This window comes from Tympanuchus pallidicinctus, unplaced genomic scaffold, assembly GCF_026119805.1.
Source record: "Tympanuchus pallidicinctus isolate F22 unplaced genomic scaffold, pur_lepc_1.0 scaffold28, whole genome shotgun sequence".
Classification (NCBI taxonomy): Eukaryota; Metazoa; Chordata; class Aves; order Galliformes; family Phasianidae; genus Tympanuchus; species Tympanuchus pallidicinctus.
The window spans coordinates 6,670,370-6,693,017 of NW_026294745.1; the positions used below are offsets into that span (position 1 = coordinate 6,670,370).

The following is a 22,648-nucleotide window of genomic DNA, read 5'->3' on the forward strand; positions in this document are numbered from 1 at the left end:
TTTGGATAAAAATATATCGTTTAATTCGTTTTCCACTGGCTACATCTAGTCGGTTTAACATCACAGTCGGTGTTAAATTAACTTGTAATAAAAATCTGTACCAAATACAATGTAACGATACATACTCTTTACATATCCATTATAATACATTGAAAATATTGAGGTCGTACAGAATTCAAGCAAACATCGCAGGGAGAAAAAGAATTCCAAGCATACACATACCCACCCAATGCACAGCAACTACAGTGAAATGGGACCTCTGCTACGGGGCCGAGATCGAGGCTGCCAGCTGTGACACTGCAGCCCACACGCGGTTCTCGTACTGCTGTAGATTCTTCCCAGGAAAATTACTGCCAAAGCCAGTCGGCAAGTGGCAGCGCAGCTCCACCACGCAGGGCTAAGGACATGCTGGCACTGAGGGCGCTTTGCTGGCACTGAAATGCCACGGGTTGTACCTGGTGACTGGCAGTTTCTCAGTACATGGATTTTAAACACCTAAAATCTTAAAACCTGCCTCATAAAACAGCTACTTCAACCAAAGTGCAAGGCTTCAACCCGACAGCGCCTAAGAAGATTTTCATTACAAGTTTTCAAGAAGCTATTTTAAAAATGATTTTAAAACATTCAAGGTAGTTTTAAAAGAGCATTTAAGTATGGAATTTTTTTAAAACCTATTTTTGTTGTTAGCCCACAGCTCAACACCAAAGGAGCACATCTACTAATAAAAGCAGGTTTGACAAACAGAAATGCCATGTGCAAATTCTCCTGTTTGAGGCATTTTGCCTTCACAAGGCTTGAGTCCTTACAAAGAAGCAGTATCCAATACCTGCATGCTCAGGTTTGAAATCCTTTAGCCTCTCAAGCACAAAACCAAAAGTCCAGGCTTCTATTGGAAGCAAGATGACGTAATTGCAGCACTATGAAGTCTGGAACATCTGAAACAACTTCAGAGCATCTGATCCTCAGCTTCCAGCACAAGGAACCGAAAAGCACCACTGCGTGACAGGGCAGAAGACAATCTGAAACAATCTGTAGTCAAAGCATAAAGAAACAAATAGGTGTAGGAATCGCAGAAGCCATGGATGGCAACGCTAACAAACAACTGCAGTTATTGACTCACTGCTTCTCACTGCTGAGTGAACAGAAAGAAATTAGTGTTCATATCCACCAGTAGGTCAGCATCCATTTGGTTAGGCCTGTGAACGTACATTCACGCTCTCTTGTCAAAGGCTTCATCTTACTCCCTTGCTTTTGTACATGCAGCATAAAGACAACTGTGGGATCAGTTCACATGTGAATACTGAAGATCAAAGCTCTGTCTAACGTGAAGCAATCAGGAGGTACTTCAGATAGCTTTAGACAATCTTACGGGCTGTTCTGAGCAAGCGTCACAAAACAGTTTAGAGGTTAATGTCTAAGAAGCCTAAGATTCCCTGTGGAATCAGCACAAACCAACGAAAACAGTTCATAACTAAAAACCATCAAGTATTTGGAAACAGTTGCAGCAAATTCTAGTCTCATCAAGTACAGTAAAATTTGTCCTAAAATTGCTTTAAGACAGACTTTGAACAAGTGCAAAGCAAAAAGTCACAACTACAAATAAAATCTTAAGTCCAGATAAAAACTACACCCCATAAGCTATAACTCAAACATAGGAAACAAAAGCAAACAAAGAAAAAAACCAAGTCCCAAACAATCATCAAACCACTTTAACTTCAAAGCCAAGAATGGCTCTCCTGTGACCAAGATTCTGCCCTGAGCTCAAGCAAGCTATTGTAACTGAAAGGAAAGAAGTCAGTAATAGACTGCCAACCACTGTTATTACTGTAGTAATACTACCTCCATTTCCTTTCACAACATAAACAGTTGCTCCTTCTACAAATGAAATTGAAAAGCCACAAATGGCTAGAATAATGAAAGGCTCAGAAATTATGAAATTTAAATGTCTCAAAAAGAAAAAAAAAATAAAATCTTTTCATGCATCGTCTGCCTCTTCTCCAAAAGAAAAACAATCATCTTTGTAAGAAACCCTTACCTTCAATATTTATTTTCACTGGAAATTGCTGCATTTTGTTGGAACATGCTACAGATAATACATGAATGTCATTTGGTTACTAACTTGAACTGCAGTACATTTCTGAATTAATCCTTTTTGCACTGTCTTACCATTAGGACAAGAGAGATACGAGTGCATCCAGAAATTTGCTCCTGTCTTCTGTTTTCAATTCAATTACTAAAATACAAAACACTTTGTTACATGATGCAAATAACTGAAAGGTATGTCAGGTGTCATACAAGGAACATTGATTTCCAATATACTTATTTATATTCCTAACCAGCCTTAAGAAAGAAAAAGAGAAACTATTTGGGCAAAATGCAACCTGCATTGTTTGTTGCAGCAAACTCACATTCCCAGGCGCTCACTGCAGGATGCAGCCACTAAGTTTGAACCCCAGCAGTTTGTTTTGTGGGGTTACAGAGCGCCTCCTTTGGAAGCGCACACAAAGCTGGGAAAACCTCACTGCACAAACATCCTGGTTTTCAGAGTCAATATGGAATGCACCTTCTAGCATCAATGCTTGGCTTGGCTGCTAAATACAAAGATTCTCAGCTATCCTTGTAGATTGTAAAAGAAGTGTATATATGAAAATGGTTACTCTGTGCAATCTGTAGACAGTCCCAAAATGCCCCTGCTACATAGCTTAACTTCTGTACCAGACGAGACTTAAACAGAGAAGAAAAAAGATCAGCAAAGTAAGATGCAGTTTGTTTTTACACCAGACTCAGGAGTAGCCTTATCACGTACACACACTCCATGTTTGCATTGAAGACACAGAAATCAATAAATGGTCTACGCTCACTATGCTTGATGGAGTCTGTGTGAACACTGACCCCTAAAGGAACAAAGGTGAATGAATTATGTGAAATGAAAGATGGCATTACTCACTGGACATGTCAAAATGGTTGTGTAAAGTCCTGGAATTGGTACTGTCAGCAGCTTTCTCAAATGCTCTTCCAAAAAAGCTGCAAGATGAAATACAAAGTCATGTATTAGAAGGTACCATCCACTAAGAGACACAGCTCTCTTTTAAGACAAATACATAAATAGTTAAGATGGAGGAAAGGAGTACAAGGAAGCTGGGGAACACGTCTGTCCTCTTAAGAGCCTCATGTATACCATGAGCAAAAGTATCTTTTAAGAAGGATGCAGGTCAAGTCAATACACAGTGTTAGGTAGGTACAGGAGAGATGTGGTTGTTTCAGAGACAGGAGAAGCGCATGGATACCTTCAGTAAGAACTTTCAAACAACGTTCTTACTTCTTTTTGTCAGAGCTTTCTGTTTCTGGAGGAATCCCCACCATGATCACAGTTCCCTGTTCAACATCCATCGGTGCAGCCATTATCAGTGGCAGTAATTTGCAGCGCTTGTTTTTTGTCTGGAAATCAGAAAGGTTCTTTGTGTTAGGAAGTTTCCCAGGAACAGAATTCATAAAGGTGCTAAAATTATCCAAACAATCAGCAGAAAAACTTTTGAGATAATATGAAAACATTTTAGTAGGTAACTGTAAGTACCCAGCAGAACAGTAACTACTATGAGGCCAAAAGTAACATTAGAGCTGATTTACTTACAGAGCAAACAAAGGATTTGAGCAAGTATTTACTAAGCAGGCACAGAGATACTGGTTTAGAAAACAGTTTCACATCTGGCGTACCCTAGGAAAACAAGAATTATTTCAATCTCAACACAAGATAATTGTTCCATTCATTGATTTAAATTTTGATATCTACTGACACAGCTAAAAGCTCTGCATCGGTCAAAGTGCACTAAGAACCATTATGGTAAAGGAATTCGACATCTCCTCCTCTGCTTGGTGACCAAGCTCCCTCCTTTGAGAAAACTGATTCTTTCTTTGTGATTTACAGAGCAGGTGTCAATACAGACCCACGAGAGGACAGTATTGTATAGACAGTCTTTCTGACTTTCTGTTGGCATCATTATTATTGAGCCAACAGTTAGGAAAACAGTGTTATTCAAATCAGAGAAAGACAAAATATGACACTGAAACATGAAAAATAGAAAAATAGAATTCTGACCTCCATGAGAGAGCAATAAAGAAAAGGCCCTTGGGAAATAACAAGGTTGGTGCAAATGCAGCTGGCTACTGTCTGCTGAATGGCACGTAACTGCTTTTTGGCCAGGTCCAGCCCTTGGTGCAGTTTGTCCAGGTTACCTCTGCAAAAGACAGAAGAAATGCCTTTATGTAAAAACGTAAAGCTTTTCCATGCATAAGTGGGACATTCCTAAATCCCTGTGGATATATTCTTCAATATTTCTTTTCTCTTATGAAGCATCGATGCATCCTTTAGATATTCAACCCACATTCCCTAAATAAAATTGTAAAAGAACAATGAGAATTTTTTGTACCTGGAGAGACTGTCCAAAGCTTTAATGAAATTAGTTGTTTCAGGCCCCTCTTTCTCTATGCTCTCCATAAGAGAAGCTGTGGCATAAACTATATCACTTGCCAAGAACTTGTTCTTAAAGCCAAAGTGAATGCTGAAGGTCTGAACTCTTAAATCCCTCATTCTGTAAAATGAGATAAAAATAGTCAATGTTTTCATCTGGTCAACATTAATAACATCATCTCCTTTGTGTGTTAACGTTAAGAACATGAAGATTAATTTCACTCTAACATTTGCAAAGCATCTAATATTAATTTATCAATATAAATTCCGTATCTTTTTTTTTTTTTTAAGGAGACATTCCATCCACTTCATATAAAAACATCTGAATTTAATTGAAAAAGATTTTCAGACAAATCACTTGCATTTAAAACAATTTACCCAAACTTATTTGCAGATTCTTCAATCATTTCCCGAAAGTTTTCTTTCAAAGACATGTCCATGGAATTAAACTTCTGTTTCACTTGCTTCAAAGGCAAACTGAAAACGGAAGGAAAAAATCACAACAGATAAAAAGCCAGAAGAAACAAATATTCTACCTTGCTTTCATAAGGCATTAAGATCTGGTAGTTTAGCAAGCAAAGTCTGACTGAGCTTGTTTTCCTCCAGTCACTGAAGAGCAGGCTAAGTGCACGAGTCACTTCAGTCCGACTGCTCAGAAAAGGCACACAGCTGAACTGCTCTTCATGCACTAAGGCACAGCCAACTCAGAGCCCTACAATCACATTTAAGAAACAACATACTGAGTACCTGTAAGCTCAAACAACCTGACTCGGACTGAATAATTTTATACGATCCAGTGAAAAAACGATCCCTTAACTGAGAACCAAATTTTTAAAACTCACCCCATGTCAGCCAAAAACTCCTGCAGCCGCTTCTGTCCTTGTACTGACCAGAGCTTAAGGTTAGCAGAGGTGTATGAAGTATTACAGAGACTTTCATACAGAGACCAGTGCTGATAAAGCGCCAGGCGCAGACTGGACAGGAATTACAGAAAATAACTATAAGCATATACACTCTTTGAAGTTAGAGAACTCTAATTAGCAGGTGCCTTTAGTTGCCCTTATTTACTGTGTGTCCAAACTCTGTGAAAAGATGTAGGCAACGTAACACCTCAAGACAAGAAACTCTGACATCTAACTAAATCTGTAGAGTTTAGCTGCGGTGAAGCTGTGCGAGATACTGAGAGAGACTCGTGTTCAACAGGCCGTTCACATTTTCTTTTTTCTCCAATTCTGTTCTCAGCTAAAAAGCAGCTAGGGATTTTTTTCCCTTGATATCAACTCAGCTGGGGTGCATCAAGTAGGCAGAGTTTGATTTGACCAGATCTGAGGCAAGGATACTCGTATTCAAATGCTATTCGCATGCAATCAATGGAGAGGGAATTTTCCTCGTCCTCATTGCGGTGGTTATGGCGAGACACGTGGCGCTGCAGGATCCCAATGTCAGTCACATACTTCATTCTTAAAAAAAAAGACAAAGACAAAGGTGGCTTGGCTGTCTTCCTTTGTACCCTTATTTGAATAGGAGAACACAAAATGCTCCCTGAACATCACACATTCACCAGAAAGCAGCACAGAAAACCTCAGGCACATCTCAGAAAAACCATTTGCTAAGTAATGGTCTCCCAATACTCAGCTGCACACCCAGGCAATTAAGGCCAAAATAAAACCCACTCAGAGAGACACAGCAATGAATCAAATCCTGATTATCTTGCTACAGAGATCAGTGTTTTAGTAAATACAGAATATCAGGTGTAAAGTTTGCATGTGTACTACTGGAATCCTGATGGCATCTCGTAGGGAAGAAATGGGTTGAGAAAGGAAAAGAATTGGAACTTGTCAAGGAAAATAGGAAAGGAAGCAGGAGTCTACAGAACGTACAGATTTGTCCCCTTTAAAAAAACGGCATCAGTCACATTGATACGAGCCACTAGTGAGCACCATTTCTTCATTAGAAATTATTTTTCATGATGTGATAAAAACCAAATCAGTTTGCAAATTCTAAGTAGCAGAAAAGAGTTTCTCTGAAGTTTATTCCTGTTTTTATACGGCGCTTGATTACTTTTAATCATAAAGATATTTAATGCCATTTTTCATAATAGTGCAGCATTAAATTCCCACATTTCATGATCTTACATTAATTGCTTATATTAGCTGCTAAATAAATAAGTAGATAAAAAGGAAAAGAGCTTTCTTACTGGGTAATTTTATCCTGGACCCACTGATCTGTTAGGCCAACAATAGCCCACCTGAAATTGGGAAAACAAACAAAGAGTTAAAAACAAATCCTGCAAGGTGTATTATATTTAACAATTTATGTATGTAAGAGAACAAGTCAGAAGCACAATTCATCAGCTGTGCACAGACGTCAGTAACAAGGTTATATGCTGTTATTTCCAATCCGTTCATGCAGCTGGGTCCCCCCAGTTCAGACAGGTGCTGTCTTAGGAAACGAGCTGGGATCTCAGGCTGAAATCACAGTTTGGGAAAACCTTGCCTCTTTTTACTGCACAATTATTTTCCAGCCGTTACAAGTGGTAACAGAAGCATACCACAGCATGTCATTCAGATCTTTAGACATTATCCACGCCAGATCAAACATCACCATCGCGGACTACAAGAAAGGAAAGCAAAAACAGAGGGTAAATGAACACAAAGCTCTCGCTTTATTATGCAAACAGCAAACTTAAATTTGCCAATTAACATCCTACAAGTCACACTTGAGTGTGACAGCACACCAGCATCTTACTTTAAAACATCAAGTAAACAGAGAAGTGTTTTACGAAGCCCTTCACGTCTGCATTCCATTTGTAACATCCAAAATATTCTGACACATTCAAAACTTAGAAAGGCAAACAAGCTCCCCGTATCTTTAAGTCTTTTCACAAAAGTATTCCTGTGCACAGAGGCACTTCTACCACAATAAAAATAAAATCCACTGTTAGTTTTTCTATACTGACAGTAAAGATTCAAGCAACAAGAATGTCAGTAGTTGCAGTTCTGTTCCAGCTTTTTTCTCCCACTGTTAACACTGCATTACACACTACCATGCAGCTGGCATCGCCTTCCCAGCTAGCGGGATGTTTCTGGGACACCTCTAATTCATTAACAGGAAAAACAGTGTGCACAGCCAGAAACCTCCAAACTACTGAGTCACACTACTTGCTTACCCGCTACTCAGCGTACCAAATACAATAAAGACAATTATGTAAAGTATTATCAGTCATTTACAAATTATATGAAGGTGATTGAGTAATATCCAACATCAGAATTACACTGGCCCCTTGTAATTTTGTGGAGAACGAGCTGATACTTACTGAGGTCCCATGATACTCGTATTGCTCATAATCAAAAAGAATTTCACGTCTAAAAGAGGAAAAAATAGGTCTGACTACATGGAAAACCAGACTTGTCCAATTCAAAATATAAACCTGAGCTGTGAAATAGCTTTGTTTCATTTTAAAAGTAAGAAAAATATAGATTTGGAAAATCTATTAGATTCTTGATTCCTCTAATTCTGTGTCTTTTTTTCCTGATTATTTCATTTAAAAATACGGAGATTACAAAGAAAGAGGTTCAAATTTCATCCTAAGATAGAAAGCCAACAGTGCTGCTTAACAGTGAAGCTCTGCACCTTCTGCTCTTATTTACAAACAATTACTTCCAATTATCATCCACACGAACATTTTAGTTTTTTGCATGTATAAATACATCTCTCCGTTTCCTGTACAAGTGATAACTACAGCTTATTGCACACAAGCCCTGCAGCACCAACACGTGCAAAGGCTGCACTGCACACAGCAGGCTGAAGCTCACCTGCGCGCCTCCCATTCTCGCCTTTGCCGCCTTTTCATTGTTCTCTCTATTACCTCCTGCAAATTAATTTGGACATTAAAATGCTAGAAAAACTTACTCCAATAAATTAGCATCTATCCAGTTAGTTAAGTGACTGAATATTCATTAAGAGAGGAATTATTTATGACATTTCATGGGAAAAAGAATTATCACTAAACTTTTTCCTAGAAGATACTGAAAGTCACGCCATCTTCCTATGCTCGCGCTGATTTAGCTAATCTACACAGACAAAAGGGCTTTCAATACTACCAACACTGCATCTCACCATTTTATAACATGATGAAAAACAAAGAGCATCAGTCAAGCTTGGAAACAGAGGAACTCGGTGTATATTTATGCTCTCTAAGAAGCATCATCACCTTCAAAACTCAGATCAAAAAGATCTACGTGCAATACTTCACAGATTCAAAAGTAGCTTTTGCACACGCTGGTTACAATTTGTCTTTCTTTTTCCTGAGTAAATACTCCTGGATTAGTAGGAAGTGTATAATGTATAATGTTAATAGAACCAGCCAACAGAACAACCGTCTATATGAAGTTTGAGAATGCTTTTCCATCCAGTAGCATCAGTGTTGCTAGCCTTGTGCCTTTGCCTCCTTGCTTGATAGAAACAGGTCATGTGCTACAAATAAAACATGCCAAATTGACTAGTTCATGCCTATGTCACAATATACCCATGTTACATTACTGCCCCAAAGGCAGACAAAATTTACTTCTAAATTGTTTGCGAGCTTCTGTCTTCTCAAACAATTATTTCAAAATACATAAAAAATAGTTTATATCTAAATTGGTTGTTTTGCTGAACTCAAAAGCCCAGAGTGCATAACCAGAGGGAAATCTCCTCGGTTAAGCAATTACACGAGGACAGAGTCACATATGTAATCAGCTTTAACACATTTTGATAAGCAGAAAATATTTCAGTGCAGACCAGATAAACAATCTGTGCAAGTGAAACTCCAGTCGTAGTAATTATTTTTCTCAATTTACTTCATTTTATACCAATTTTTATATGTTGTTGCCGTCAGTTATCTGCTCTAAGGACTTAGAATAACTGCTTTACTTTTCTTTTTAGAAAGTGAAGCATGAGAAATGAACCTCTTCAAAACGTCTGCGCTTATCTGAAGGTTCCGAGCCATCACTTTCATTCTCTGAGTCCTCTTCTTCATCCTCTTCATCTCTGAAGATATCATCATAAGCAGGAACATCAAGATCATCATCTTGCTTAACTAACAGCTTAATCTAGCAAGAATAAAAAGATATTTTTCAGCAAGGCACCACTTCAGACAACAAGTGAGAAAGCTTCAGAAACTTCAACAGTGAAGCAAAAGCCTCATTTTGGCTGTTATCCATTCCTGGTATTAAAAAGCAGTGTTTTTAAAACTTGTGTTTTTACAAAGATTGTGCTGATTTATCCAACACAAACTGCATTCTTCTTCAACAATAAAATCACAGAGCATTGCATGGAAGAACTGTTGGTGGCTGTTACACATCGTGGGACGCTCATCTTCTGATCTGTACCAGCGTGAGGTGCAGAAACAGATCGAGGTGCTTGCTGACAGCGATCACAGCACCAGCAATGTAAGTTTTTATAACTCAAAACAGTATTTTTCTGATCTAACAGCACCAATGGATGTCTGCATCAGTAATGCTCATTTCCTGACTGCTAGCAGTTCTGCAACACAGAAAAGCACTGACGCACCCCCCACCCCACAGAACAGAAACACTTTGTTATAATACAAGCTGTAAGAAACGCTCAGCTTACCTGTGTCTCATTGTAAACATTCACTATATTGATAGGTCTGTGGCTATCACACACAAAAAAATAAGTGTCTTCTTCAGGCTGCAAGATCTCCAGCAGGTCAACATTGGCACCACAATTAATGAAAACAAAATACTTGAACTGCAAACAAAACCAAAACAAACATTTTTAATTTTAATTAATGGGAAACATGAAAGACTGCAGACACCTACACAAAACCCCCTAAGCACTCAGCACTGCCAAACCAGCATTTACTTCCCGGCATGAGATGACCCGAAGAAGGAAGAACTGTGCAAGACAGCAGACCATACTTAATCAGGACATTGGACACCCAATACCACCACCTTTCACATCCCAAAATGTGTGCAAGCTGAAGTTGAATCAATCAGACATGAGCTGATATTAAAAAAAATAATAAAAAAGACCTTGGCACATTTGGAAGCAGTATATTAAAACTTAACCACTGTGTTGAGGTAAGAAATAATATAATTACATTAAGAGCTGACATTTTAAGTTGGGGAAAGGACAGAAATACATGTCTATATACAAAGAGCTGCAACTTGTCTTTTTACCTGATCTTTATGCTCAAGAAAGGCAGTTTCAAGTTCTTGCCATCCAGACACAGGGACTAGCGTATATTGCACGTGATCACATTGAAACAAAGCCTGAAATGAAGCAAACAGCTGTCATCTATGGTAGGAAACAATCTCTTCTACATTACTGCATTGTGCTATAACTCTATCTCATACAAATCTTTGTCTTGAAGACATCCAAGCTGACAACTCGACATCGAATCTGGGAGTATGGCTTACTGAGCGTCCATGATGCGATACACGAAGAAAACATTTCGGAAAATCAGTTTAAACTTTTATCCTTTTCTGAGCTCAAACCCATTCTAAGAATCCCAATGACTTTTTCTGGTGTTAAACTCGCAGTGGTAATGAACAAACGCTTACTTGGAGTATTTTACAGGCACATAATGCATCAACATCTGAGGCCACAAGAAGAAGAACTCGCTGCAAAAATAACAGAGTAACATTAATATGTTAACGAAAGGGATAAATTCAGAGAGTTGGCATATGAAGTGTGTGACTGTGGGATGAGAAAGGGAGAAATTTAGGCAGAGATCACTAAGAGCACGGAACAGGACAGGATCTAAAGAGGCACTAAAAGAAACGATTTGGATCCCAGTGAATAACGAGCAGCACCACTTCACGTGGTGAAATCACAGCCAAAAGCAGCCCCTGCTCGCAGCCCGGCGGCGCGCGCCTCGAACGGCTGCAGTTCTCAACATCCGGAACGGCCTTCGACAAAGAACGTCTGGGGCAAAACAGGGCCGAGGAACGCAGCCTACGTCCGGGTCAGCTTATCTTCCGCTTCGTTTTGTGTGAGGCTTCTCTCTCAAAGCCGGAGCAGCTGGGACAAACGCTTTCCATCGCGCAGTCTGTGACTGTTCCGCGGGCAGAACGCGGCGGAGCGGCCAAGGAAAGCCTTCCGCTTTGGGCCGTGGAGCAAAACCGCGCTTCGAGGAGAGCGGGCGGCAGCGCTCGCTGCGGGGTGTGGGGTTAACGCCGCGTCCGGGCGTGCAGCGCTACGGTGCTTAAAATGATACTTTAAAAAGGTAAAAAAAAACAAAACAAAAACAAAACAACAACAAAAACCCAAAACGAATGTCGAGATGCCTTTAGACAAAAGGCCAGCAAAAAAGCGGCAGACAGGCGCTGCACTGAGCGCAGCCCGCCCGAAGCGCACGCTGCAGCACAGCGCTCCCGGCAGCCCCACGCCCTCAACGCGGTCCGCCCGTCTCCTCCAGAGCGCGGCCTCAGGGCGAGTGGGGCAGCCGCCTCAGCCCCACCGCCGACCGAGCCGGGCGTTCCGCGAGGCGGCCCCGGACAGTAGCACGGGGGGAGGCTGCTCCGCCAGCCGCCTGGGACCCCGGTGCCGCGCCGCCCGCACCTGGCTAACGATCACATCGTAGAACTCCCGGCGGCAGTCGGTGACGAACATGGCGGCGGCGAAGAAAGAGCTGAGGGAACGGCGGCGGCAGCGGGTCGCCCCCGCTCAAAGTGGGCGCCAAATCAGCGCCACTTCCCATTGGCCGATGGAAAAGCAGCGGTCGTCACTTCGCGGCGCGGATTGGGCGAGACGTCATCCGGGTGTTCGCCGATGACATTGGCAAAAGAGAGACGCGACAGCGAGGCGGGCCAATCGCAGCGGGCCCGGCTCGGCCGGAAGCACCGTGCCAGGCTCCGTTGCCGTTACCGTCATCTTTGTTGGGGGCGGCTTGCTTAGCCGCGAAAACGCGCAGAGAACGAGCCGGAAGCGGGCCGTCTGGGCGCTCGGTGGCGACGAACAGGCTGAGCCGTTAGAAACCGCCACCGCAACGGCCCCAGCTGCCGGCGTCACCTCCGAGCTTCTGCCCTCACCCAAGATGGCGGCCGAGGGGCGGTGCCGGGGGCGGTGGAGCGGCGTCCTGCGGCGTAGCGGCCGCGCCCACCCTCAGCAGCAGCACCACCGGCAGCAGCGGCGGCGACAGCAGCGACGCCGCGTTTCGCACCGCGCCCCGCACTGCGCCCCGCACCGCGCCGCCGCCATGGTGAGGCCCGGGGGGCGGCGGGGGGAGCGCCGCAGGGGTGGCGGAGCTCGGGGCCGCGGCGCCGCTGACGCTGCTGTTTTCTCCCGCAGTTCTCCTTCAATATGTTCGACCATCCCATCCCCCGCGTCTTCCAGAACCGCTTCTCCACGCAGTACCGCTGCTTCTCGGTGTCCATGCTGGCCGGGCCTAATGACAGGTCAGATGTGGAGAAAGGCGGGAAGAGTATGTACCTGTTTTCTTTGACTCGTAGCCCGTCCAGGTTGGGCGAGCTGGGCGCTGGGCGCTGGGCCGCGGTCACGGCCGGGGTGCGCGGAGCTGCTGGGAAAAGAGCCGTCCGTGCTGCGGGACGAGGGCGGGGAGCGCGAGCCGGGCCGGGCCGTGAGCCGCCGCGTTCGGGCACGGCGACCCGTGAGTGATCCCGCGTGATTTCTTGCTCAGAAATGAATCTGTGCGAGTTTTCAGAACCAATGTAAGCGTGGTGATGATGAAATTGCGTTACGTTTTGTTTGTACGGTCATAACTTTCCTGATCTTGCTTTCTTTTTCATATCTGCAGTAATTATGCCACCGTCTGCTTTGGATCAACTCAGTAAGTGAATGTTTGGCTCTGGACTAACAGCTTTATGAAAGGAAAAGAGCAGAAATATGTGAGCACATACGTTACCAAATAGCACGGCAGTTTGGATGTCTGTTTAGTCCTGATCAAATAAAGAACGTGAGATAAGTTCGTTAGGAGTAGCTTTGAGGTGTTGTGCAGGTGAGAAGCCGGGCTGGCAGCAGGCTGCCTGGGGCTGCGTACAAACACACAGCTGAGGGGTGGGCTGCTCGAGATGTGAGCCGGCATTTATGGACTGCTGGTAACTCTGTTAGAATGGTCAGCCAACGATTTCTTATCTCCGCCTGTTGCTTCTGGGTGCTGTTGTCTGAAGAAATTCTGTCTTCAAAAAGAAAATGTAAAAATGAACGTTGAAAGAGCTGAGGCTTTTATTGGTCTAATTAATTCAGGCCATTTTTTCACCCTCTGAATTGTAGTCTTCACTTATTCTCAAAGAAATTATTATGTCAGGATTTATCTTTAGAATAGGCAAGAGGTGATGATTAGGTAGGAGCTATCTGATAATAGCAGAAGGGTGTAACAGTAATAAATTCCTGTACTAAAATAATACCCAGTGCCCGCTTATCTCTGAGCTCAGGGTGATGTGACTGCTGATCCCAGATCTGGATGTAAACTGAGGCATTTAAGCTCAAAGTGCAATGGCAGTACAGTACTCATGTATCTCCATTCTCTCCTGATTTGTAGTTTTGAAAAGCTGAAATAATGCTGTGAGGGAACTCCTCTCCTATACCATGGCTCAAGCTTTTGCAAATATTCGATCTGTGAAAGCTTCAGAACTGTGCTGTATTTTTATTTCTCCTCTCTCTCCAGGCCGACTTAATATTACTTATCCAATGCTGTTTAAGCTGACCAATAAAAATTCAGACCGAATGACGCACTGTGGAGTGCTCGAATTTGTGGCTGACGAGGGCATATGTTACCTACCACACTGGGTGAGTTGTCTTACGCTGAGCTGTCAGAACCTGAAGAGCAGGATTAAGGAGCTGCAAGGGAGATTAAAGAGATACAGTGTTTCCTGAAATTGCCTGTCCTTGCTAGTCGTGATCCTACAGCAGCTTCCAGTCACAGCTCAGGTTTCTCTCAGTAAGAGTTTAACCAAAACAAAGCAGGATGTTACTTAGGATGCACCTGTTTTCTTCCTGAAATTAAAACCCAGCAATCTGGTGCATTTCAGGGAAGATGGCAGCTGTGGCAAACTGAAGAGAAATAAAAACGTTGGCTGTGTTAACATAGTGGTTTGTATCTTTGTTTTCGTTCTCACAGATGATGCAGAACTTGCTGCTGGAAGAGGGAGGCCTGGTACAAGTGGAGAGTGTTAATCTTCAAGTTGCCACTTACTCAAAATTTCAGCCACAGAGTCCAGATTTTCTTGACATCACCAATCCCAAAGCTGTGTATCCTTTCATTGATGGAGCAGGGAAGAAAAGTTTACTCCCAAGTTGTAATGATGCAGAGCTATCTTTTTGGGCACGGCTCATGCTTTTCTGGTAGTAGGTAGCACTGCTGCCATTTCTGAAAAACAAACAAGAAAAAAGAGCTTACGTTGCAGAATGTTGACACAAAGTGTATCCTGAGGTATAAATAAGCATGAGCCTTGGCTGAAAGTCCCCAGAGTTTAAAAGTGTCCTACAGAAGAACATCTACAGAAGGATTTGTATACTTTAATGTTCATTAGAAGGCAGTTTTCATTACTGATGACTTTTAAAACGTGTTTGAGAGAACAAAGATCAGTTTCATAGCATAGTCACTGTAAAGCTTTGATGTTTCACTGGAAAAATAAATCTTAACATACTCCAAAGATTAGAAAATGCATTGAGAAACTTTGCCTGTCTAACTACTGGAGATGTTATTGCCATCAACTACAATGAAAAGGTACAGTATGCAGCACCATCCAACGTAGGTTTCATTTATATACCATCAGTCTGGTGAAACAAATTCAGTTCCATGTAAAGTACTCCATAGCTCAGTATTGAGGCTGCATAAATACTTTGACTACATCTTGTGATAGATACGTATGTATATTTTAGATGTGAGTTAGTAGGTGAAGCTTTTGGCAGCACACACATTGATTATTTGGGATTGTAGACTAAGCACAATTCTTGATGGCTAAATAATCAGCATAGAGCTGTACAATATTGGCAAATAATCACAGATGGTAGATTTTGCAGTCAGTTTGCTGTTGGAGAAAGAAAGAGGTCAGTTCAGTCATCTTTTTACCCATGAGTTGGGGTAAGAGTACTGTTGATGTTCTTACAAATCATGAGGAAAAAATTATTCTGAATACAGAAGTTAATTTCAGAAGTGCAGATGAAGGTACAGTAAGAGTGCAGCACGATAGAGTCTAGGTAGGTTCTCTAGTGCATATATGTAGCATCTTCAATAAAAGACTTTGTTGTCGTGTGTTCTGTAGACTCTGAATTATCCAGTCCTTTGCCTACAGAGCATTTCAGTTTGTTTGAAGGTTGCTGAAGGGAAGGAGTTAGCTATGGTTTTCTTACACGTAGGATAAAATGCATCCATTGTAAGATGTGCAATCTTAAAATATTCAAAACTGTTTCAGATCTATGAGCTTCGGGTAATGGAGACCAAGCCAGATAAAGCAGTGTCCATCATAGAATGTGATATGAACGTAAGTCACAGCTACTGTGGGAAGTCTGGTCTTACTGTGCCTCTGCAAAAGGAGAGGGCATCTCATGAGCTGCTGGCACTGGGCACCAGGAGAGGTAGCATCAGACGGGATAGAGAAGGTGACTCATTGAAGAGCACCTTGTACCTCTGTAACCACACCTCTGCTCGTGTGCTGCACTGATGTGCCATCAAGTCGCTTTGGTGCCTGGAACGTTATATTTAGATTCAACATGTCTTGTAATCTGAAGAGTCTTATTTAACAACCTTGTCTTGATTAAATCTCCAACGGCACTGAGTTCTGTTTTACTGATCTGTTTCAATTGCATGCTAAGATTCATCCCTGGGGAGGCTTGGTCTTTTTGTTCTGAATTTTATTTGTTAAATATATGTGTGTATATAAATATATTTAATATTAAAGCCTCAGTTTTTCCTTGTGATTTCTAGATTAAGGTTGGAACAGTGGTTTCTGGAGTTCTGAGGAACAGTAGTATAAAGCTTACGATTAAAAGAGAAATGCTTGTTGTGCTTCTTTTCCCTCTGTCAATAGGTGGATTTTGATGCTCCTTTGGGGTACAAAGAACCAGAAAGAAGTGCTCAACATGAAGAGACCACAGTAAGTTAAGCTTCTGTTTTGCAAAATGCGTTCCCTAGTAATCTGCCTCTGTTGTGAGGGAGCAGTGTGTACCTATAGATAGATAGATAGATAGATAGATAGATATACATATATATATATATATATATATATTTCTTTTTCCCAAAACAATTTAAGTCTAAAACTTACTGACCTGTTGCTTTTGCTTGAGTTACTTAGGAGTGGTTCTTTAATAGCTGTTAGCTTTTGGAAATGGATTTTTCTAAGGCTTTGTTTGGTCAGAATTTTATGGAGCAGCTTACATTTATTTTGCTTATCACAACATGAACACTGTGAAGTAACTCATTTTTTGTCTGCCAGGATGTTGAAGCAGACCACAGTGGTTATGTGAGCGATGTAGGATTCCGGGTAAGTCCTCTCTTTCTGCTCTTTTCTGAATGTTGTGAAAGGGTGAGAGAGGGTTGGGGTGTGGCTGTCATTAACCAGCAGCTGTCTGCAGGTGTTTTGTGGTGTTTACAACCACTGACAGTAGGACTTGTCCTTAATGTGCCATTCTAAAAACAGCTGAAACATACCCCTACAACCAGGGTTTATCAGCTTACTACATGTGCGAAAAAAACCATTCTGAATCAAACTAAAGATTACAGAAGGCTTTTTGGTGGTGCTTTTTTGTTTGTTTCTAGCAGAATGTAATATCCCTGTGCTCTCAAATACAAGGTACTATTAAATTCAAGCTCACGTTTGTATACACAGGCATTCTCTGGCTCTGGAAACAGGTTGGATGGCAAGAAGAAAGGTGTTGAGCCCAGCCCGTCACCAATTAAACCAGGAGACATTCGGAGGTATGTGTTCTGTCAGTTGTCAGCAAGTGAACTGATAGAGAGCAGTGTTTCTTTTTTAATGTATTTATGCCTCTTTTCCAGAGGAATACCCAACTATGACTTCAAGATTGGCAGAATCACGTTCATTAGAAACTCGCGTCCGCTGGTTAAGAAAGTGGAAGAGGTCAGTAAAGTTGTGAGCTGCCATTTGTGCACAGAACTAGAAGGTTCAGACTGTTTTCCGTGTTTGTTTCCTCTCTCCATACTCAATTTCTCCCAGAACACTTATGTTATGAAGATGTATTAGTGAGTTTGCTTTAGATTAAGCCAGCCTCTGTCCTTGCTTGCTAATGTGAGATTGCACTGATGTATGTTGAATAAGCTAGTGAACACTTTATGCGGATTGTGCGTCGTGGAGACGCTAGTGTTTTATTTTTGGAAAGAAAGCACTAATTATGTAGATTAAGGATGTGAAAGATGGACGGTCTTTTGCCGCTCTGATGGAGTATTTTTTATAATCATTGCTCAGCTTTGATCGTTCAAGCAGTGAGCAGAGAGGTGATGCCCTTTTTTCTCTGCATCCAGGATGAAGCTGGAAGCCGGTTCATTGCCTTCTCAGGGGAGGGCCAGTCCCTGCGCAAGAAGGGAAGGAAGCCCTGAGGTGTGGGACCTCCTTCTGCCGGGAGGAAAATAAAATAAGAATTGCAGCATATTGGATGTTAGTTATTGCAGTTGCAATACAAGAACACTGTGCTGTCAGGCGGTGTTGATTTTCACTTGAAAATTAAGTTCTACGAATTCTTTGAGTTCTAGGGATTTTTTCCTATGCATTGCAAAGGGGGTAAGTGTGTGCTGGAGAAGTCTGAGAAGCAAAAGCAGCTCTTAGCAAACAGCCTGCCCTCTTCTCTCCTGGTGTCGGCGCTCTGCTGTTGCTCTGTGCTTGGTACTTTCGTCTCTATGTAGGCACCGTGCAGGTGAGCTTTGTGCTGTGGTGATCCTAGCTCCAGGTGCTGGGATGTGATGAAGCCCAAGGAACTCAGTTTCTAATGCTCTTCATAATTAGTAACATGCCTCATAATAACTAGAGAACCTCTTGTAGCAGTCTGGGGGGAGACAGCCGCCTCACCTCAGGCACGGGAGGTGGGATCTCAGTAATAAACAAAGCTGCTCCTTCCTCAGTCGTGGCTTAAAACCTGGAGTAAAGGTTCCTAAATAACCTTCGTGCTGGGCGTGAGTGCTGCTTTGTGGGGGAAAAAGAGGGGAGAGGGGGGACGGGCGTGCTGAGGGGGCGGGGCCGCGGCGGGGTCACGTGCTTAGCACGCACCCCGGGGCGGCCATTATCCGAAGGGCGCGGCGACGGCCGCTTTGTGCCGCCCCGTGCCATTGGCCCGGCGCGCGGGACGCTCCTGTAAGCGCGGCGGCGATTGGCGGCTGAGCCCCGAGAGGGACGCGCAGCGGGGACGGCATGGCCGGCGCTGAGAGCTGGCGGGTGAGCGGGGGGCGGCGGGTGCGGGGGCTCCCCTCGGCCTCGCGGCTCCTTTCCCCTCAGCGCCCGCTCTGTCCGCAGCCTCCGCGGCCGTGCGAGGACTACTGGTGGGAGTGGAAGCACTGTCGAGGGCTGCGGCACGCCTTCCACCACTACTACGCGCACGGAGAGCTGCCCGCCTGCGACCGCTGGCGAGACGACTACGCCGCCTGCCGCGCCTGGGAGAAGGAGCGCGCCACCGCCGCGCGGGTATCGCCGGGTCCGGGGGCGGGGAGGAAGGAGAGGGGGCGGGAAGGGAGGGGCGGGGCTGGGCTGGGCTGCCTGCGGCGCCGGGGTCGGCACTGCGACCGCGTGTGTTTCAGGAGGCGCTGTGCGAGAGCGAACGAGCGCGCGTCCTGGAGCGGAAGAAGCACGGCGCGGTGTGGGCGCTGCGGAGCAGCCCGCCGCCCGACTGGCACCGCCCGCTGCAGCACGGCGCGGCCAAGTAGCGGCGCTGCCCGCGGGGCTCTGCCGTCACTGCCGCAGCTCCGCCCCGCGCCGCTGCCCGTCCGCACTACAGTTCCGGTCAGAAAACTTACTAATAAACACCCGCTGTGGTACGGAGTCAGGCGCTGAGTTTGATTCGGGTCCCGTGCGGTCGCTCGGCTCTCATTGCAGCAGCTCCGCAGCCGGCACGGCACGGCACGGCACGGCGCCAGGTGGGGACGTGGAACCGAGCTGGGGCCGCATCCCGCCGGCACGGTGCCGGCACACTGCGTTTGGAAAGCATTGCCTGGTTCGGCCCTGCCGTGTGTGAGAGCTCCTCGGCGCCGGGATGGCGCTGCGGGCTGAAATACGGCCGCTGCTGGAGAGCATTTCTTGAACAGCAGCGTGCCTTCCTTCTATTTACTGTGAAAATAAAGGTTTCAATGACCGGAGTGAGATCTGCTTTGGCTTAGGGCAAACGTTATCCGAGGCTTACTCAGTTCTTTACCAGGTAATAAAGAAGCTATTTTTCCCTTTGTCAAGGGAAAAAAATTCCATCACTTTTTCCTCTGTTGTATTAAAAACCACTGAAATCTGAAGCAAAGAAAGGCAGTGATCAGTCAGCTACTGCCTTCCTGCTGGTGCGGCCTCGTGATGACTGCCACGTTCCTCTCTTGCATTTTAAGAGCCTTTATATCTGTGGTTTGGGCAGAGCAAAACACTCCTCAGGAGCACGTGGAGAGGTGAGGCACAGCTCTGCTCGATGTTTTATTACTTTTTTTTATTATAGCTTGGCAGTTTTAAAAAAAATCAAATACACTTAGAGAATTTTCTTTGTTTTTACAGTCATGCACCTACTGTGTTTGAGCATGCCAAAGGAACCAGTAGCTCTCACTCCCTTCTTCAGTCAGCCGAGCAGCTTATGCCAGGTGAACAACGAACCCCATCACTGCGTGTACACTTTGGTGATATCGATGCACTTTCCTTCAGGAGGATCATAACCAGGAAGTGCTGGGGTATAATCAGGCCCATCTCTCTCAAAGGGGAACAGCTCCTCGTCCCGTCTGATGGCTGCCTGGTAGAGCTCCTCAGATTCCAGGCGCAGTTCTTTTAGTGCCTCTTGCTGAGCTTCTACAAGGCTCCGAATTGCTTCCTTCTCTGCCTTGTCTTGTTGCTGCTTATACAGAGACCACTTTTTCATAAGTAAAACTCTTCTTTCGGTTTCCTCAAATGAGAGGGGAGGAAGGCTTCGCACCCTGATGGGGAGAAGTGTGACACTAATAGGGAAAGTGCCCGCACCTCAAAAAGCAACACAAGAACCACCACCACCACTCACCGTACATCTAAAAAAACTCAGAATATATTTCTCTCACACTGTGCCTGTCTTGGAGGCTTTCCACAGGCATTCCAACAGCACGTTCACATGACTATGTTTCAGTTTTTTAGCAGAAACAAATGATATTTACTTTCCACATTTTTGTCAGCAGCACCTCACACAAAGGCTGGCACTGCACTGCAGCGTGGTGGAGAAAGAAGTAGAGGTGTGTTTGCACCACGAATGCAAGCTCAAGGTGACAGGCAGTCTCACTTACCTGTTGCTATCTGAAAACTTCAGTGGGGTTTCAAAATCCTCAATGGGAATCAGTTCTGGAGCAGCTTTTTCCAACTTTTTAATCTTCTTTTTCACACGATCCTTCTGTGCTTGCTCTCTCTTTGGATCCACTTTCTTTTTTTTCTTTGGTTGTGCTCTAGCAAGATAATTACATGAATAAAAGAAGATATCACTCTCACTGAATCCAATCTAACATCCCTTAATGTTCCTAAGAACTGTTATTTCCCATTGCTTAACCTGGTCCTTAATAGAAGTTCCAGCCATTACCTTTACACAAGTAAATCAAAGTAGTTTCTGTGAGACAGCAGCAGGTGCTGTGAGATTTTCTGTACAGAGCCATACCTGCCTGAGAAGCCCAACCGTGAGATCCGTGCTACAGCGCAGCATTTCTTTTTCTTTTCCGACTTGAGGAAATCCCACTGAGACTGAACCAGGATTGGCTCCTGCTCGCTCAGCACGCAGCGGAGGAGTAACGTGTTTAGCTACAAGCATTCCTGTCACCTCACATTAAGGAGGTCAGAGAGGGTGGTTTTACACATCCTTTTAACACTTCCACATTTGGAAGCAAATTCAGGGAGTGAGTATTTCTCTGCTGTTGTGCTTACCACACCTACTACTATAGGCAAGACAGCGTGTGCCACGCTCCACAAAGACCAAAATCCAACCCTCGCAGAGGGCCCACAGGTTACCGGCAGGGGGGCTGGAGCTTCCTGATCCTTGCAGTCCATTCCAACCTCAGCCTTACTACGATTTTATGATTGTCCTTCCTACCGTGCAGATGGGAACTCCGCGCGTCCATGGAGCACCCAGCAACTTACTCCGTGCTGCCGCACAAACTCATACCGAAGCAAAGGCACCCCAGTTCCCACAACAGGCACAAAGCACCGCAGGCCCACACGTGCACAAAGAACGCGAAGCGTCCCGACGCGGAGCGGCCTCTCCGAGGGCAGCTGCTAGCTGGCAGGCTGCTTTAAGCCGAACGACATCAAAACAAACCGGAGACACCGAGACGCGACGTTCGGCGACGGGTCCGCAAAGCATCAGCAGGGCGCCGCGCTCACCTCACGGGCAGCAACGCCGTCCCGGCCAGCACGGCCGTGTCCCAGTGGCTGCCGCGGCACGGGGCCGGGCGGGGCAGCCTGGAGCTGCGGAAGAAAAGGCACAGCGTGAGGGAGGCCGGGCGGCCGCGGGAGCCATCGGTGCCGAGCCGCGGTGACGGATCACGGCGGGGGTTGGGGGAGCGCGGCCGAGGAGTTCTCACAGCCGCCCTTCCACCGCGGCCCGTTCGGAGGAAAGAAGCCGAAACGGGGACGAGACCCCCGCCCCGCGCCGCTCAGTCAGAAGGGCCGCGCCTGGAACCTCACCCCGCCGCCCCGCGCCGCTCCGCGTCCTACCTGAGCCCCCGCGCGGCCGCCAGCATGGCTGCGTGCGACGGCCAGGCCGCGCTCCCACAGCTCCGCTCCGGGCCGGGAACGTCCCGCCCCGCCCCGCGCGCAGGCCGCGCCTCCGCAGCCCCGAGCACCTCCCGGGGCCGCCCCGCCGCGCTCACCCGGCGCGCCCCGCGGCCGCCGCCGGTACCTCCCGGCCGGCAGGGGGCGCTCGGCCCGAGGGCGGAGCGGCGGCCCTCGCGGGATCTCGCCCCCCGGCGGCCGAGGCGGGGGAACGCCGGGGCTCGGGGGCGGCCGTTTCCCGCCGGGCCGGTTTGGCGGTTGCCAGGCGCCGAGTTCCGGCGTTCGCCGGGAGCCGCCGGGA

The 22,648-nt window shown here is 45.4% G+C and overlaps 4 protein-coding genes across 7 annotated transcripts; 2 read left to right on the forward strand and 2 right to left on the reverse strand.

The window, feature by feature from the left end:
* Positions 1 to 12,503, reverse strand: CDC45 (cell division cycle 45). Of its 2 annotated transcripts, XM_052690964.1 has the most exons (19): positions 12,038 to 12,502; positions 11,038 to 11,097; positions 10,654 to 10,746; positions 10,085 to 10,222; positions 9,418 to 9,561; positions 8,284 to 8,339; positions 7,785 to 7,833; positions 7,020 to 7,081; positions 6,666 to 6,716; positions 5,809 to 5,928; positions 5,311 to 5,442; positions 4,847 to 4,945; positions 4,428 to 4,589; positions 4,097 to 4,235; positions 3,632 to 3,715; positions 3,320 to 3,438; positions 2,948 to 3,024; positions 2,167 to 2,233; positions 1 to 1,029 (listed from the first exon to the last, which is right to left on the reverse strand). In XM_052690964.1, the coding sequence occupies exons 1-18, from the start codon at positions 12,086 to 12,088 to the stop codon at positions 2,169 to 2,171; spliced, it is 1,701 nt and encodes a 566-aa protein (XP_052546924.1). In that variant the 5' UTR covers positions 12,089 to 12,502; the 3' UTR covers positions 1 to 1,029; positions 2,167 to 2,168. The 2 variants fall into 2 exon arrangements, 1 of the variants encoding a protein (XP_052546924.1); XR_008208639.1 differs by lacking the exon at positions 1 to 1,029 and having other exon boundaries at positions 2,190 to 2,233; positions 3,288 to 3,438; positions 12,038 to 12,503.
* A 91-nt stretch (positions 12,504 to 12,594) lies between these two features.
* On the forward strand, positions 12,595 to 18,553 carry UFD1 (ubiquitin recognition factor in ER associated degradation 1). 2 transcript variants are annotated; one of them, XM_052690974.1, is made up of 12 exons: positions 12,595 to 12,677; positions 12,767 to 12,899; positions 13,233 to 13,265; positions 14,103 to 14,224; positions 14,556 to 14,686; positions 15,092 to 15,164; positions 15,853 to 15,921; positions 16,468 to 16,533; positions 16,873 to 16,920; positions 17,266 to 17,354; positions 17,436 to 17,517; positions 17,919 to 18,553. In XM_052690974.1, exons 1-12 carry the CDS (start codon positions 12,675 to 12,677, stop codon positions 17,991 to 17,993), a joined length of 924 nt encoding a protein of 307 aa, XP_052546934.1. In that variant the 5' UTR covers positions 12,595 to 12,674; the 3' UTR covers positions 17,994 to 18,553. The 2 variants fall into 2 exon arrangements, with proteins under 2 accessions (XP_052546934.1, XP_052546935.1); XM_052690975.1 differs by lacking the exon at positions 12,595 to 12,677 and having other exon boundaries at positions 12,768 to 12,873.
* A 104-nt stretch (positions 18,554 to 18,657) lies between these two features.
* Positions 18,658 to 19,740, forward strand: CUNH22orf39 (chromosome unknown C22orf39 homolog). Its single transcript, XM_052690995.1, has 3 exons — positions 18,658 to 18,822; positions 18,901 to 19,068; positions 19,182 to 19,740. Exons 1-3 carry the CDS (start codon positions 18,799 to 18,801, stop codon positions 19,305 to 19,307), a joined length of 318 nt encoding a protein of 105 aa, XP_052546955.1. The 5' UTR covers positions 18,658 to 18,798; the 3' UTR covers positions 19,308 to 19,740.
* Positions 19,741 to 20,044: 304 nt separating this feature from the next.
* MRPL40 (mitochondrial ribosomal protein L40) lies at positions 20,045 to 22,381 on the reverse strand. Of its 2 annotated transcripts, XM_052690993.1 has the most exons (4): positions 22,291 to 22,381; positions 21,958 to 22,041; positions 20,877 to 21,032; positions 20,045 to 20,540 (listed from the first exon to the last, which is right to left on the reverse strand). In XM_052690993.1, the coding sequence occupies exons 1-4, from the start codon at positions 22,314 to 22,316 to the stop codon at positions 20,231 to 20,233; spliced, it is 576 nt and encodes a 191-aa protein (XP_052546953.1). In that variant the 5' UTR covers positions 22,317 to 22,381; the 3' UTR covers positions 20,045 to 20,230. The 2 variants fall into 2 exon arrangements, with proteins under 2 accessions (XP_052546953.1, XP_052546954.1); XM_052690994.1 differs by lacking the exons at positions 21,958 to 22,041; positions 22,291 to 22,381 and adding an exon at positions 21,715 to 21,913.
* Between the last annotated feature and the right edge of the window lie 267 nt (positions 22,382 to 22,648).

What these genes read in the sequence shown, in the direction of transcription:
- UFD1 (XM_052690974.1), top strand. An exon ending in TATGTTACCTACCACACTGG is followed by an intron (nt 14,225 to 14,555) that starts GTGAGTTGTCTT and finishes TCGTTCTCACAG; the next exon opens with ATGATGCAGAACTTGCTGCT. An exon ending in CTCAACATGAAGAGACCACA is followed by an intron (nt 16,534 to 16,872) that starts GTAAGTTAAGCT and finishes TTTGTCTGCCAG; the next exon opens with GATGTTGAAGCAGACCACAG.
- MRPL40 (XM_052690993.1), bottom strand. Translation starts at nt 22,316, where the DNA reads ATGCTGGCGGCCGCGCGGGGGCTCAG. An exon ending in ACGGCGTTGCTGCCCGTGAG is followed by an intron (nt 21,033 to 21,957) that starts GTGAGCGCGGCG and finishes TTATCTTGCTAG; the next exon opens with AGCACAACCAAAGAAAAAAA. An exon ending in AAGTTTTCAGATAGCAACAG is followed by an intron (nt 20,541 to 20,876) that starts GTAAGTGAGACT and finishes TCTCCCCATCAG; the next exon opens with GGTGCGAAGCCTTCCTCCCC.
- CUNH22orf39 (XM_052690995.1), top strand. Translation starts at nt 18,799, where the DNA reads ATGGCCGGCGCTGAGAGCTGGCGG. An exon ending in CCGGCGCTGAGAGCTGGCGG is followed by an intron (nt 18,823 to 18,900) that starts GTGAGCGGGGGG and finishes CTCTGTCCGCAG; the next exon opens with CCTCCGCGGCCGTGCGAGGA. An exon ending in AGCGCGCCACCGCCGCGCGG is followed by an intron (nt 19,069 to 19,181) that starts GTATCGCCGGGT and finishes CGTGTGTTTCAG; the next exon opens with GAGGCGCTGTGCGAGAGCGA.
- CDC45 (XM_052690964.1), bottom strand. Translation starts at nt 12,088, where the DNA reads ATGTTCGTCACCGACTGCCGCCGGGAGTTCTACGATGTGATCGTTAGC. An exon ending in CGAATAGCATTTGAATACGA is followed by an intron (nt 5,443 to 5,808) that starts GTATCCTTGCCT and finishes ATTCCTGTCCAG; the next exon opens with TCTGCGCCTGGCGCTTTATC. An exon ending in TTTATTGCTCTCTCATGGAG is followed by an intron (nt 3,716 to 4,096) that starts GTCAGAATTCTA and finishes TTGTTTTCCTAG; the next exon opens with GGTACGCCAGATGTGAAACT.